This window comes from Ursus arctos, unplaced genomic scaffold (assembly GCF_023065955.2).
Source record: "Ursus arctos isolate Adak ecotype North America unplaced genomic scaffold, UrsArc2.0 scaffold_26, whole genome shotgun sequence".
In the NCBI taxonomy this organism is placed as follows: Eukaryota; Metazoa; Chordata; class Mammalia; order Carnivora; family Ursidae; genus Ursus; species Ursus arctos.
The window spans coordinates 43,027,213-43,042,608 of NW_026622941.1; the positions used below are offsets into that span (position 1 = coordinate 43,027,213).

Genomic DNA, 15,396 nt, shown 5'->3' on the forward strand with positions numbered 1-15,396 from the left:
TTTCAAAAATCAGTAAATTGGTGTTAATTTTTTCTTTGATATATGGGGCAATTTTAAAGCATGAAGACACTCCACACTGAAAGGGAGTGACCCCCAGAAAGCCGTGGGAGCTAAAGTTAGAGAACTGTGTTGATCCTGGCTCTGCCCCTGGGCCCTCTTAGGCCGGCTCAGCCCAGGCTGCAGAGGGCGGAGGCGGGCCCGCGAGGCTTAGGTCGGTCCTTTGGGGGTCTTACAGAGTTGCCCCTGGGAAAGGTCCCTCAAAAGGTGCAGATCGGCCGACTCTCATTCCACGTTTCCTTTTGTACACCGATCTGAGAGCGCTTGCTCTTGTCCGCATCGAGGGCTTTTTAGCTTTCCTAGACCGAATTCTTCCCCCTCCTCCCGCCCTTTTCTTTGAAAATCTTACTCCGAGGCTTTTCATTTCTATTGTACATTGAAATATCAATCTATTCTATTGCCCTCATTTTCCTCCTTTTATTCTTTCTCCATTTTTCACTGACAGCATCCCTCGACCCCCTCCGTGTAGTGATGTGTGTGTGTATGTGTGTTTTGGGGCTATCATATTCTCTCAGCCCTCTCTGCTCTGCAGTGGAGGTGGAAGAGCCAAAAGGGTCCCTCTCAGACAACTGGGGCTTTGGAGACAGTGGCTGAAAGTCGGAAATGGAAATGCAATCCCGGCATCGAAGTCTCCCGCTGCGCGGCTTCGGGTTCTTTCCATCCACGAGCTCTAGGGGATTATGCCAGGGCCAGAACCAGGGCTCCCCACGCCTTGCCCGCACGCTTCCGCCTGCTTTCTGGTTTATTCAGAGAAAAAAAAAATCCAGTTTCTCCCCAACCCTTAGCCCCAACCCCAATCCAGTCACAGCGACCGTTTTTTTTGGGTAAGGCTCAGTCTCCCCCATAGCCAACCTAAACCTAAATCTAGAGGGAGGCGCCCAGGAACAGTCCGAGTCTCTCCAGACCCCTTTGAGTCGGCCAAATTCAGCCTCCCCCTCCTCCCTCTCCCTCCCTCCCGCCTGCTGGGGGGGGGGCGTTGCCCTGTCCCTTTAAATCTCGCAGCTCCCCCTTCTTTGCCCCTTCCGAGAGCCAATCAGCAGAGACTTGTTTCCTTTTGCCCCGCCCCACAGCGAGGGGTGGGAACACCTGGAGACCGGGCCCCGGAGTCACGTGCGTTGGCCGCGTCACGTGGGCGCGGGAGGGGTGCCTAGGGGAGCCGGGCGGGAGCCGGCGGATTTCTTAATGAAGTGTCTCCGCATGCGTAGAGGGAATGTAGGGAGGTAGGTGGAAGCACCAGGAGGAGGGGAGGGGAGAAGAGGGAAGGGAGGAGGGATGGGGGAGGGGAAAAGGGAGCGAGGTGTCTTCCCAGCTCGCTGCCTCTGGCAAGTGGAGTTTTTAAAAAGCTCGAGCAGATCATGTCATGACGACTTCGCTGCTCTTGCATCCGCGCTGGCCGGAGAGCCTTATGTACGTCTATGAGGACAGCGCGGCGGAGAGCGGCAGCGGAGGCGGCGGCGGGGGAGGCGGCGGCGCGGGCGGCGCGGGGGGCGGCTGCAGCGGAGCGAGCCCCGGCAAAGCCCCCAGCATGGACGGGCTGGGCAGCAGCTGCCCGGCCAGCCACTGCCGCGACCTGCTTCCACACCCCGTGCTGGGCCGCCCGCCGGCTCCCCTGGGCGCCCCACAGGGTGCCGTCTACACGGACATCCCGGCCCCGGAGGCGGCGCGCCAGTGCGCCCCACCGCCGGCGCCCCCCACTTCGTCCAGCGCCACCCTGGGCTACGGCTACCCGTTCGGTGGCAGCTACTACGGCTGCCGCCTGTCGCACAACGTGAACCTGCAGCAAAAGCCTTGCGCCTACCACCCGGGCGATAAATACCCGGAGCCGTCGGGCGCCCTGCCCGGTGATGACCTGTCCTCCAGGGCCAAGGAGTTCGCCTTCTACCCCAGCTTCGCCAGCTCCTACCAGGCGATGCCCGGCTACCTGGACGTGTCGGTGGTGCCTGGGATCAGCGGGCACCCGGAGCCGCGTCACGACGCGCTCATCCCCGTCGAAGGCTACCAGCATTGGGCTCTCTCCAACGGCTGGGACAGTCAGGTGTATTGCTCCAAGGAGCAGTCGCAGTCCGCTCACCTCTGGAAGTCTCCCTTTCCAGGTAAGGAAGGGGCGCGAGCGCCGCCGCCGCCGCCGCCGCAGCAGCAGCAGCCAGGGACCCCTCCCCGCCCTGCCTGCCCCGGGGCTCCGCGCCTCAGCCACCCCCGCCGTCTGGCCCCGGCGCGCCGGCTCTGCTGGGCTGCAGCTGGAGCCGGCCGGGCGAGCTGCGCTGAGGAATGCGCCGGGGAAGAAATCTGCTCCGACACGTTCCCCGGAGCTGCCCGGCCGAGAGTGAAGCAATCACAGGCGCCCGAGCGCCGGGCTGCCGGCTCGGCTCGAGTCGGGAGCTCGCCTCCTCCTCCCCCAGCCCGCTCTAGTCTCTCGCGCGGCTTTTGGCCCCCGAAGCCCGCTTCCAGCCAGGAATGGGGGTGGGGTGGGTTTTGGGTGCTTTGGAATCCGAAACCACCAGGACAAAAGCCTCAACCCACCGAATAATTGAGGGGGGAAAAAAAAGAACAATCTTGCCTGAATTTTCAAGATCGTTCAAGCACTAGATAGGTTTTTGTTGTTGTTGTTGTTGTTTGAATAGGGATCTAATTTGCCGGGTCCAAAGAAATGCAGAATATTTTCTTTTCTTAATTTATTTTAAGAATTCGGCCACGAATTTTCTGATCCTTAAAGGAGCAGAACTAAAATCTCTGGAAAGGATGTGGCGAGAAGGGGGTTTGTATCCCTCTCCTGGGTTATAAAATTTTCTTTGCCTCTCTGGTATCCTGAGCTCAAATCCTGTGGGTGTTCCCACTGCCAACTCCCCCAAATGTCAGGGAGAGAGTTCTATGCCTCAAACACAGAAAAAGGGGAATGAGGATGAGAAGTGAGGGACTGAAGACCTGTTCTGGATACATCTGGGATCCAGGCCCAAGCTAGGGACCTCTAGGTCTTTGCCTGTGTATGGGGGGGGGGGGAGCAGAATTCACCGATGTCCTGTTCCTGTTCCAACTGAGGCTGTTTCTGAACCAGAGGGGATCCTGCAATCCCCACCATTCCCCAGGGGAGAAAGATCAGTCCCAGGTTTGTCAAAATCACTATCAGGAGCTTTGGATTCATCACAGGGCTGAGAAATTGCAAATCCAAAGCCTGAGTCTGCTCTGGCTGTAAGCAGAGCCAGGTGGGAGAGGGCTGACTGGCTCCGTACTAATGCCTACAGGAATCCTGGGGGCGGGGGGGGGGTGGCATGGAAGCCATAGATGTCTCTCCATACTATCCAGAGGGCCCCCCAGCTCTACATGTGAGTCCAGGGACATTTTCACTGGGAATTAGAGATCTGAAGACCTCCTAAGGGTGGGCCTGAAATTCCTTTGCAGGCGGGATTGGAGCAAGAGCAGATGGTGAAAAATCACTGACTGATATTAGAAAGTGTAGAAGATAACATTCTTGCAAATATGAGATTACTTAGTATAATACAACTGAATATCAGGGTGGGACCCACACTAGGCACCCCATTTCTGGCTGCCAGGATGATAGAATTTTAGTACATGGTATCATGCATTACCTGTTCTGAATTGGCAATAATATTTTATATAATAATTTCTGTTATCAGCCTCCTAATAGGAAACACATGATAATGCATTTCTAGAAGACAGACAATTCACATGTAAGTATACAGTAAGGTATTATAGATAGATGGCCCTTTACTCCACCATCTCACCCAAACGGAAAACTCTTTAGGACACAGGGCTCAGGCAGGAATTCCTGAAGCAGGGGGAGCCGGTAGGCCATGCTAAGGGGCCGAAGGGCAGGGGAGCAGATGCCCACCTCGCCCACTGTGGGCAGAGGCATAGGTCTAGAGCAATGGACAATGGGTTTAGTGTGGAGAGGTGACGAAAAGGAGCTGCGCTGGCATCGCTGTGTATGCATGTGAAGCGAGGTGGCGGTGAAGGATTGGAAACCAGCTCAGAAATATCCTTGAGCAAAATGAACATCTTAAAGATTCCCAGGGAAAAAAGAAACCTGCTAAAAATAAACACTTTTCGATCATAGCCTCCTAGAGAAAAATATCTTTGAAATAAAAAAAATACAGCCCAATTGAGATTTACTATACTTGCAAATTACTGCGTGGAAATGGATATAAAACCCACTGCCTCAGCAGCTATAAGCTCACACTCCCTGTGTGGAAACAGACTCGGGCTGTTATATCTCAGTGAGTGCAGACGTCCAGGCAAAAAGCAGATGAAAAAGAACTTACCTTCAGACACCCTCCATCTTTCTACCCACACAGAGATCTTTTAGAAGTAGTGAGATTTCCAGATAACTCTGTCTATGCAATTGTGGTTTGTTCCGGCAGCATCTGGGCATAAACACTACTGTCTCTCTTTAGCGCCTCTGGCTCTGAGAAACCTCACTATGGCAGTCTGGGCTGCTGTGGGATATGGAGGCAATTGTTCAGAAAGATCCAGATAATTAGGGCCAAGATCTGTTGTGGCTTCTTCCCTCCCCCAATTATACAGACCCTTGTTTCATTGCTTTTTCCCCCCTTCCTATGATGAGTGTAGGCACTTTTTTTTTTCTTTTTTACAGAGAGACACAAAAATTCCAAGAGAGAATCAGCAGAAATTCTAAGAGAGAATCAGAACATGGGGGTGGGGGGTTGGGCAGGGAGAGACAGAGTCAGATAAGATTGGGGGAGAGCAATAGAATGAAATAGTGGGTTCTTTGGGCCATACTGGAAGTCCCTACTGACAAGCCTTTGGATTATGGCTGAGAAGAGCAGCTAGGATTTCTAGCTGGACAAAGTCCTCTTCAGAGCGCAGAGCCCTGTTGTAGGAGTAAGTGGTCAAGAGCAAGTGGGCAGTGGGAACCTATCCACAGGACCCCAAGAGAAGGTGACAGCTGATAACTGATCTGATTTTTCTTCACTTCTCAAAGGTGTCTATTAGGTCCCCAGGTATGAAGGGGTTTATGTGTGTATGTGTGTCTGGAGGGATGTTAGAGAAGGTTTGATTGTAAAATTAATAACCAAGTCCCCTACTTACTTTAGGCAGTATAGACACAACTCGAGGTCTGAGCTTCCAGATGTTTCCATATCTGTAGATCCTAATTCCTTCCCAGGCAAGACAGCAGACAATGAAAGGAAGCTTCTTTGAAAAGGCAAGACTAAAAGGTATTTTCCCAAGAGGCCAAAACAACCAACATTTTGGTCAGATCCAGTAAGAACTTTGGCAAGTCAATCCTTAGCGTCCTATAGAGAAAAATAGCCAGTTTAGTCCAGGTAGCTGCTCTTTAAAACCGATTTTTAAGGATTGTGTTGATTAAACCTCATTGGAAATTTAGAGTTGGGGTTTAGATGATCCAGAATTGGGTAGGTAACTGTGAGCATTTCCAGAAAGTAAGATGAAAAGTCAGGGACAATTAGCTGGTTAATTCTGGAACCAAAACCCACTTTATCTCATTTAGCTCTCCAGGGAAGAGGAGCCTATTTCCATTTTAGGACTGACAGTGTCATTATGTCGAATCAGAAAAATCTTGGTTTAAAATCTGGCTCTGCCACTTTAGTTATTTTACCCACTCTGAGCTTCAGATTCCTCATCTTGTAAATTGGGTTTAATAAAATAAGCCTGAAAAAATGTTCTGAGGATTTAAATTTAAAAAAAAAGAAAAGAAAAGAAACACCACCAAACGCCTCATGGTAACAGTACTTACCCTCTTTGTTTTACTCTTTTCCCGGAATTATCAATCTCCTGAATCATAGTTACATCTGTAGGAGTAAAACAAACTTGAGAACTGAGAAATTTTTACAAAATTATCTTGTACAAAAAATTCTTTTTAACCTAAAGGATCTTCTCTGTTAAAGTGAAGCTGTTTTGTTTTTCAGATTTTTTTTTAAACCTTGGCCTGTTCCTACACAGGCAGAGAAAAGTGACAAGCCCCACAATTTTCCTGAGAACTTGTCATCATGAAGACAGCCAAGCCAGGCCACTGGAAACCCCTCTTTCACATATTCCTCCGAGCACTTAATTTCCTACTGCATTCGATTGTGACCTCTTCTCTTTCCAGCCTGTATAGACAAGTATTCCTGGGTGAGAGCAGACCCAGTGGGAATGGGTGTAGGGAAGGTGTTTTATGAGGGTGGGGTGAGAACAAGCGTTTCAGGAAGAGCTTTGTGCCTGTGTTCTGGACTGCCTGTCCACTTCCAGAGGGCAGTGAGAATGAGGGGGAACCCCAAATATTCACTCCTCATCATTAGTTTCTGCCTAAAGGAGTCTAAAAATTATAAAAATTATATTTTTAAAAATTGAGGGGTGAATTATTCAGATAATCCCCCTAATTCCCCGCTTCAACCTTGAAACCCTGGCAATGACCTTTTTATTAACAGAGGTGAGTGTGGAACGGAAGGGGGATGTAAGTGACATATATTGTTCTGAGTTCCTGTGAAATTCACACAGCATAAAGAAATTGACCTAGTAGCGGTTGGGATAACAAGGTATTTAGGGTGGCTAGGGTTCCTGTATGCGATGGAGACAGTTTCTCTCAGCTTTGGAGAAATGGAGAGGAGAGGGGGTTGGAGCAGAATTTGCTCTGTTTTGGTGAGTGGGTATTTGGGGGGAGGGAGCAAGAAAAGGCACTGAATTCTTTTTGTAGAAGACTTATGTAAACCGCTGGGTTTAACCCCAGAAGGGCTCTCCTAGTGCCTCCTTTGGTGGGCAGCCCCTGGGGCATGGATTCTACGTCCAGGGCCCGATCCCCTACATCTCCCATCCAGGATCTCTCAACTTGAATGTTAAGTGGCTCACTACATTGGCGCCTGCCTAGAGTGATTGGCTCCCAAGCAGGCTGGCATCCCCTGGACACTTTTCTTCTCTATCTGTTAGTATAGGTCTCAGATTCCTAGGGCAGAAGCAGTGACCAAGGCATGAGGCCCCACTTGGTGTTCTGTGCCCACTGAAGCTCTCTCCCTTCCTGCCATGCCCTCCCTCAAACATACAACAGAACACCTTCCCCTGATAATGGGACACAGTTTACGCTAATAGCTGCCCAAGTGACCTAACTGCTGGAAGGAGGAATTTTCCTGAATATTTGCAATCCTCTAGGCCCTCAGACCAGGGTGGAATTTGTAGGGACCCTTTTAAGAGTACAGGATTCTAATAACAAATGCTGTGCAGAGCGGTATTGGAGCCTGAGGCAAAAGGAAAAATCAGTACTACTGGTCCCATGTTTATTTAAAATTTGTTATTTTGTTTATCATTAATTTTTTTTGCATTCATTCTGATTTTTTAAACATTGCATTAAAATGTTACCTATCTCGATTCCCCAGTGTCTGGCTCCCCCTCTTTTAAAGTTTTCACCCGAGGCAACACATCCAGGGCCTCGCCTTAGTCATGGCCTTGCTAGTAACAGAGGCGCAAAGGATCAGGGGGCAATTTGTCTGTCCCTTAGAGCCCCTGCTGGAACCTCGAGCCCACTCCGTGGAGCAGCCTGGGGCGCACAGCCCGGTCGCGCCAGGGTCCAGGCACGAGACTCACTTCCTGCCGCCCGGCTTCTTTCTCCCCCCAGACGTGGTTCCCCTGCAGCCCGAGGTGAGCAGCTACCGGCGCGGGCGCAAGAAACGCGTGCCCTACACAAAGGTGCAGCTGAAGGAGCTAGAGAAGGAGTACGCTGCCAGCAAGTTCATCACCAAAGAGAAGCGCCGGCGCATCTCTGCCACCACGAACCTCTCTGAGCGCCAGGTCACCATCTGGTTCCAGAACCGACGGGTCAAAGAGAAGAAAGTGGTCAGCAAATCCAAAGCGCCTCATCTCCACTCGACCTGACCGCCCAACCGGCCACCCGCCCCGTCTATTTATGTTGCCGCTTTGTACCATTACCGAACCCAACGAAGGACACTTCCCCGGTGCAGACGAATATTTAATGTTAACAAGAAAGAGTGACTGCGCCGCGGGAGGCAGAGAGGATCAGAGGGCGCGCTCGGCAGCCCCCTACTCCCCACCCCATCCTCAACCCCCAGCCCCATGCAGACGGGACCCACCAGGCCTCAGGAGCTTTGGCGGTGGATCTGGGTGGGCTGTGGGAGGAAGGCTGACGGCCTCCACTCCCCTTCGCCCTCATCCCTCGCCTTGCCAGAAAGCTGAGTGGTAGGGGGCAAAGAGCCCGATCATTCCAACCAAAGCAGGGTTGGGGAACCCGAATGACCCCACTCTTGCCTCATCCTTTGCCCAGGCAGGTTGATGACCCTCCGAGGGTGGGGCCCCGGGGCAGGACCTGGTGAGCTCTCACCATCCTTCCAGTTCCTCTTCCTGTTCCCTGTCCCTCCCACACTCCTTAGTTAGGCAAGACTTCCCAGTTAAGATTTTCTGTGCATATTTTAAAAGTCGCGTTAATATTAATGATAATTGTTAGGGATCTGGCATCGTGATTGGAGTATGGACGGCGCATAGGTGTTCTTTCCTTCCTGTTTCAACAAAAGCTGGAATTGGTGGAGGAGCTGCCTACCCCCACCTCAACCCGGAAACTGAATTTCTCTGGAGCCAACTTTGCCCCACTTCCTCCTCTCTGCTGCTGTCTCAGTCAACGTGCAGAAATCCAAGGAGAATGGAAACTCCAACCACGCTGCTAAATATCTCTCTCTCTCTCTCTCTCTCTCTCTCTCCCCCCCCCCCACCTCCGTCCCTCTCTCTACTGGGGATCAGGCCAGGTACAGAAGCAGAACATTTTTCTAAGGAAAGGACAAACTCCTCTTCCAAGGGGATGGAGCGTGGGTCCCAGCAGAGCCCCCGTCCAGTTGCCTCTCCGTGGAGGCAATCGCTGAGGAGAGAGCCTCACACTTTCACTTTTACTGATCGTCTAGAGGAAAGCAGTTTTCTTCCAGGAGGCCAAGATAGCCAGCCCCCAATTAACCGGCTAATGTACACGCTGGCTAACATACCCTCCTCAGAGGCCAACCTGCGGCGGAGGGGGAGGTCCCGCACCTTCTCCCTTCCCACTGGTGCGTTACAAAACAGTGTTCTTTTGAAATGTGCATCAGAAATAGGCTTTTTTAAAATGTCGTGTATCTGTATATAGTATTGTGATGTCTGAATGACAATGTACTGAATGCAAAAAGGAAAAAAACCCACAAACCTGTTTTTAAAATAAAATCTTTTTTTTTTTTTGCCTTGATTTTATTACTCAGATTCCTTCTGCAGACCCTTCTGTCCACTGGCTCATCGGCGTCTTCTTCGCTGCCCCAACTCAGCCAGAGTGGGCGAGGGGAGGAGTGTAGACAGCACCCCAGGGGGGTACATTTCAAACTCATATTTTGTTCCACTCATGTTTTTTAAAGTGAGTTATTTGGGTTATTTGGGTTGTTGATGGGATCTAGATAGGAGAAAACTCCTTCGGAATAGATGAGTGTGTGTTGGGGGGAGAAGGGTGTAATCAGCGACTGGGAAGGCCCGGAAGCAGGTGGGTGAGAAAAGTACGCTGCCCGTGGTCGTGGACTTCAGTTAATGGTTTAGAAGCTGAGGAGGAAGCACCCAGCCAGAGCTGGATGCTGTGGTGGTAGCGGTGGCCCCCCGCGGTGGGGAGCTAATCTTGGGCTTCCGGGGCACTGCCCACCAGAGGGTCCGCAACCCCTCCAGCCAGTTCAGGGCTGGGGCTGGGAGGGGGTCTGCACAGCCTGTCCTGCTGGGGGTGGCTGGGAGCTCAGTGCTCCTAGGCTGCTCTCTTTTCTTCCCCATCAGTTCATGCAGAGGTGTCAGGCCACTAGGACCCCTTGGCCCCCCAGGTCATAAGGCAACCCCACGTTTTTTCCCCCAGCATTCCTGGGGATCACAGTCTTCTAGGCCGTCAGGAGCCGTGTAGACTCTGCCATTAATTTGTTTTCCCTGTCGTGTCCGTCCGTACCTATCTCCCTATCTGGCGGAGTTAATGAGATCGTTAAGTTGTCAGGTTAAGAGACTTTTAAAAAGCAATATAGCCTAAAACAATGTTATCTCAGATTAAATCTTTACTGCAGCAATTTTTATTTATATATAATATTTTTCCTCTCCTGAGACACAGAAAGACTGGAGGCATTGGGTTGGAAATCAGAGCTCTCCGGTCTCCCTTTGTCTGACGGCTGAGGTTCTTACAATTTTATTTAAATAAATGTTTCTGGGGGTGAAACACACACACACACACACACACACACACACACACACACACCATGGAGTCAGAGAGAGACAAAGAGCCTGAAGAATTTATCCTCTATAGAGGCTCTGCTACTGATGGGGCCGCCAGTCTGACTCTACTCCACTTCAACTCTGGCTTAACTATCAAAGAATCACATGCTGGGAAGTGGGGGTTCAGGGGATATAGGTGAAGCTCCCAGCAATAAGGTTCATTTTTAATTCCATCTTCCCTTCTCTCACCACTTGCCACCTTAACCTCTTCCCAAAACCCTGAGTCTCTCCTGAAATGGAAAGAGTTGAAAATTAAATGTGTGTGTCAGAAAAGGGAATTGAGCAGACAAGAAGCCTGGGGCTCTCTTGATATGGGTCCCCATCCCTCTTGACTTGCAGATACACTGGCTTTTTCCCATGACAACTGTCGATACAGTGGAAGTTGGAGACTGTAGGGAAAGAGAAGTCTAGAGTTCTCCAAGGGATCCCTCTACTTCTGCACACAAACTCACAGAGAGTCTAATGAGCGACTCTTCCCACACAGAGGGACCCTCCCTAAAGCCCCAGAAGGGGGCGATGGAAAAAAGGAGAAGGCTCATGAAGGCTCATTGGGGTTGCATTGGGAAAACCCAGGCAAAGACGGCAGTCCCTCTGAGTCCCCGGGAGCCCCGGTGTGCCCGGGGTGTTTAGGACTGTCTCTTACACTGGGTTAAATATGCCTGAATGTGTTCTGGAGAATTATCATGTCTGGATCGATTTTGGAGACGCCTCTCCCATAAGAGTAAGCAAGCGTGAGAATGGAAACTCCTGTGCGAGACAGGTATCGTGCGAGTGTGTACTCTCGGGAGGCAAAGATGGGAACACTGGGAACACATATTATTCTCTTCCTGATTGTGTGGGTCCCTTACCTTTCCTTCCTCCAAGAGCTGGCATTCTCTCGGGGGAGTCTGCGAGGCATTCCTGTGAAGGTGTATGTGAGCAAGTGCACGCCCGTGTGCGTGTGCGCGTGTATGTGTGTGTGTGGGGGAGAGTTTTGACCAGTGGAGATTTTCCCGTGTGCGTACAAGCCTATAAGTAGGAATGTTGTCATCTCAGGGTGTAGCGCATGTTTAGTTTTCTTCACTCAAATCTGTAAGAAGCCTTTCTTTCCAAGGCCAATCTCCTAGTGCTCATGTGAGAATGGGGCTCCACTCTGTGTGAGGGTGCAGGGGGTACAAGAGGTGTGAAGGGCTGAGAGCACAGAGGCTGCCCCTGGAAACAGACAATCTCTGTCCCCTGGGACTGGGGCTCCTGTGATCGGTCTCATAATCCAGCGGCACTCCCTGCTCCCCACGCCCCCCCTCCCCAGGCGGGGACCGAGGGACTTGGCTGGGCTGGAGCCCCACAGGACTCTCCATCTAGAGGTCACTCTACCAAGCTGCCAGGGAAGGCTCAGATCCTTTCCTGGGCTTGGGGGGAAACCCTTCCCCACCCCCATCTTCGTCCCCAGACCTAGGCCAGCAGACCGGGCCTTTCAGCCTGTAGTCCCACAGCTAAGAACCCACCTGCAGGAGCAAGGCCAGCAGTTCCCAGGGAGATCCCTCCACGACTGTCTCCAAACCCTCTGCTCCTGAGGCTGATCCACGGGCCAGTGTGGTGTGAGGCGGGGGCGGCCCTGGGACATTCTCCATCTCTCAGAGGATTGGAGCTGGGAACCCTGCGGCAGGTCCCCCAATTCAAAAGCAAGCTCCCCCCCCCCCCAGGATCCACCTGTGCCCGACGTGGCTGGTGTCGGGAGCCCACCCCTCAAAAAGCTCCTGGTGCTGGTTTCGGCCGATGTGTATCCAGACCTGAGCTGGTGGAGGATTGAGGGGCCCTGGGGAGCGAGGGGCTTCTGGGAGGAGGAGGGGGCCAGAGCCTTTGCGCAACCAACCAGGCTCTTCCTCTTTTAGCCTTGACCGTGACTAGATCTTTCTGACCTTGACATCACAGGGAGCACAGGGAAGGGGGGCAGGGTGGAAAAGGCCTTGATCTTCCGGTGGCCAGAGCAGTGGAGGGCCGCTCGCCCCCTGGACGCGCCATCCCCCTTCCCGCCAGAGCCCGCCGCCTCTGTTTACACACAGAGGAGGTGTCGTCTCCAGTCTAGACAGGGGCGCTAATAACGCCCATAAAAGGCGGCCTCTCCAGAGATGTTCGGCAACTCGGCTCCCGCGCGCCTACCGCTGGCCGCTCCCTCCGCCTCCTGCGCCCCGCCCTCCTCGGATACCGAGGCTGGGCCTGCGGCGGCCCTGGGGAGGGGGCACCCAGAAGGTTTCTAGAGGCTGAGAAACCCCGCCCCGCACCCTTCTGAACCTCTTCTGTCTCCAGAGGTAAGTAGACCCCCGCTCTCCCAGCCCAGCCTCGAGGTTAACAGCACCTCCTCCCACCCCCACGCGCCAGGCGATGGCCCCCACCCCAGGCCCCCCGCGCCCCCCGCCCCGGGGACTGGGGGCTTGGATTTGGGAAGCTGTGGAGGCTAGGCAGAGTAGACCCCGAGCAGATCTCAGCGTCTCCCCAGTGCTAGGCCTGGCCAGAGGCCATGGTCACAGCGAGCCGCTGGCTGTGGGGCAGAGGGCACTCGGGTAGTCCTCACCCCATACCGAGCTTCGAGGTCGCCGAGACCAGGCCCCGGGCTCCCGGATACGGTGCAGGCGGCTGTGGGTGTGGCGTTTGATGAGAGTGGTGTGTTTTTTGTTTTTTTTTTTAACTCGGTCCCCACACCTTTCCCAACACTCAGTAATTTACTAGGCGGAGGAGATCCTCTGCTGGCGGAGGGGGAAAGTGTCAGAGCCGCGAAACCTGTTAACTGTTAGTGCGCTGAAAGGACAGAGAAAATGGGGGAAGAGGGCCCATGTAGGGATGTTCAGGTGAGAGGTGGAGAGATGGCCTCCCAGATGTTGCCGCCTGGGACACCCCCCCCTTCCCATTTCCGGAGTGGCAGTCAGGCTGGGGTCTTGTGGAGGGAGGGGCCCCAGAGATGCCGCAGAAGGGGTGGAGGAGGTAAGGTCGCTGCTGACCGCAGGCCGCTTGTGTGAGCCTGAAAGCCTGACTGGGCCCCTCACCCCAGGTTCCTCTAATGCACCGCCCCCTCCCCGCCCCAGGCTGCAGATGCCTAGAAAGCAGCACCTGGAGAAGGGGTCTCCCAATCTTCCTCTCAAATCCCGGACACCCAGAGGGGTGGCTGGGAGCCAGGTGGGCTCCAACCCCTGGAGGAGTTAGTGAAGGAGAGAAAAATGAGACCGAGCCCCCCTACCTCCACCCCCAGCCTTGTCTGAACCCAACAAAGAGGCTGTACCAAACCTGAGCTGCCTCAAAAGAACGAAATAGAGAGGTCTGAAGGCTCGGGTGGGGGCCCAGACCTTCCTCATCTGCCGCCCTTCCTCTCCCCTCTCCACGCCCGCTCGGTGCCTATTCACACCCCATCCGCGGCCCAGGCCCTGACTCATTTGCATACGCGGCAGAACCTCTTTCTGCAAACTAGGCAGTGACCTTGAACTGGGCCGCCGAGGCCTCTCGACTGACCGCGGAGAAGGCAGCACCGCGGGGAATAATTCTGACCTCGGGTCCACGGGGGAACCGGCTCCCGGCAGCTCGCAGCCGCTCCGCGGTGGCCCGAGCCTCCCGCAGTCGCCTGGCCCCTGCCCCCAGAGCGGGCACGGACCTTAGAAAGAACTCCCGCCGCCGGGCCTAGCGCGGCGGGGACTCGAGGCCCCGCGCAGAGGCCGCGAAGATGCGGGAGGGATGCAGGCACAGACAGAAGGCGCGGGAGAGGCGGCGGGGCAGCCAGCTGGTGGGTGCTCAGGGCAGGAGGGCTGCCTCGGGTCTTCAAGGAAAGCCTCGGGCCACATCCTAGCCTTCAGTTTTAATTAACCCCTGAGTTAATGAGCGGGGCACGGTTGCGCCAGGCCAGCTGCAGCGGGGGCCGGCGGCTCAGGGGCCAGCAGGCAGGCCGCCTCTTCCCACCTGGTGATTTGATGAATGTGCGGGAAGAGTGGGCGCACAGGGCCCTCAGCAGCTCCAGAGCCTGGGTCTGGCCAATTAGTTTTGCGTGTGGGCTGCGAAGTGCGGGTGGATAAAACTCGGTTAGACGCGGCTGCCCGGTGCTTTGGGTTGCGAGTCCCTCCCGGTCCCCTCCCCGGGCCCCAGTTGGTTCCTGGCGGGCGGCCCCCGCCGGGGCTGGATTTAAAATTGAAGCTTCGCACCCGAGCCTCCCGCCGGCCCCGGGGACCCAGGCTGGGCCCGGCGCTCCGGGGCCCTGTTCGTGGGAGCCCGGCGGAAGGAAGGGGCTCAGCGGCGTGTGTGGCTGGGTGCCTTAAAGGCGGACGGATCCGCGGTGGTGCACTTAGATTGCCTGGGTCGTCCCCAAGATCCTGAGAACCCCTAGGCTCACAGTGGGCCTCGAGGAGCGGGACACGGGGATGCGAACGTTGCTGACGGTTCCAGGCCGCTCTCCTGGAGAGGAAGTCAGGGGCAGCTGCACTCACCGAAGAAGGGTTCGTGTGCGTGCCCTTGTCCACACAGTGGACACCTGGGGGAAACGCCCTTTCCAGATGGGGCCAAATCGAACGGGGAGAAACTGCGCGCCGGGAAGAAGGAAGCCCTCACTCCATTCTCAGTTCCCCCAGCGCTGCATCCGCCGCCCTGTGGCCGCTGCTCTGTGTGCGCGGCGGCCTGGCCAGAGGGCAGCGTGCAGGGCTCTGGGCCGCAGGTTTTCGGGCTAGAGAGGGCCAGGGAGAGGCTGGGACCTTGCTCCTGGAGTCCCCTTTCTGGGAGACTGGAGTCATCTGGAAAGGTAAAAGAGGATGGGAAGAAGCCTGTACCCCACGAGGACTAGGGGTGACTCTGCACGGCTCAGCTCGGCATCCCTCATACCAACAATAGCCGCCGAGCCCAGAGGCCCGGAGGCCCGGAGACCTTGCTGCCGGCGCAGTGTTCTGACCGAAAACAGCAACAATATTCAAGTCACACCCTGTTTATCCTGACCAAAATAACCCCCAAATAAAATTTTTAAAAATTAAATTTTCAGTGGTGCTCATGAATGCATCTCGAAAAAGAGGCCATGCATAGGATGCTGGAGATGCTGTGACGTGGAATTTGCAGCTCAGGGATGCTCCTTTCTGCAGCCGCGCAGCCCCTTAATCAATTAGGCACAGA

General features: G+C 54.2%; 1 protein-coding gene across 1 annotated transcript; it reads left to right on the forward strand.

Annotated features, from left to right (window-relative positions):
* Nucleotides 1-1,344: 1,344 nt before the first annotated feature.
* Nucleotides 1,345-9,241, forward strand: HOXC13 (homeobox C13). Its single transcript, XM_026501711.4, has 2 exons — nt 1,345-2,150; nt 7,640-9,241. The coding sequence occupies exons 1-2, from the start codon at nt 1,418-1,420 to the stop codon at nt 7,894-7,896; spliced, it is 990 nt and encodes a 329-aa protein (XP_026357496.3). The 5' UTR covers nt 1,345-1,417; the 3' UTR covers nt 7,897-9,241.
* Nucleotides 9,242-15,396: the final 6,155 nt, after the last annotated feature.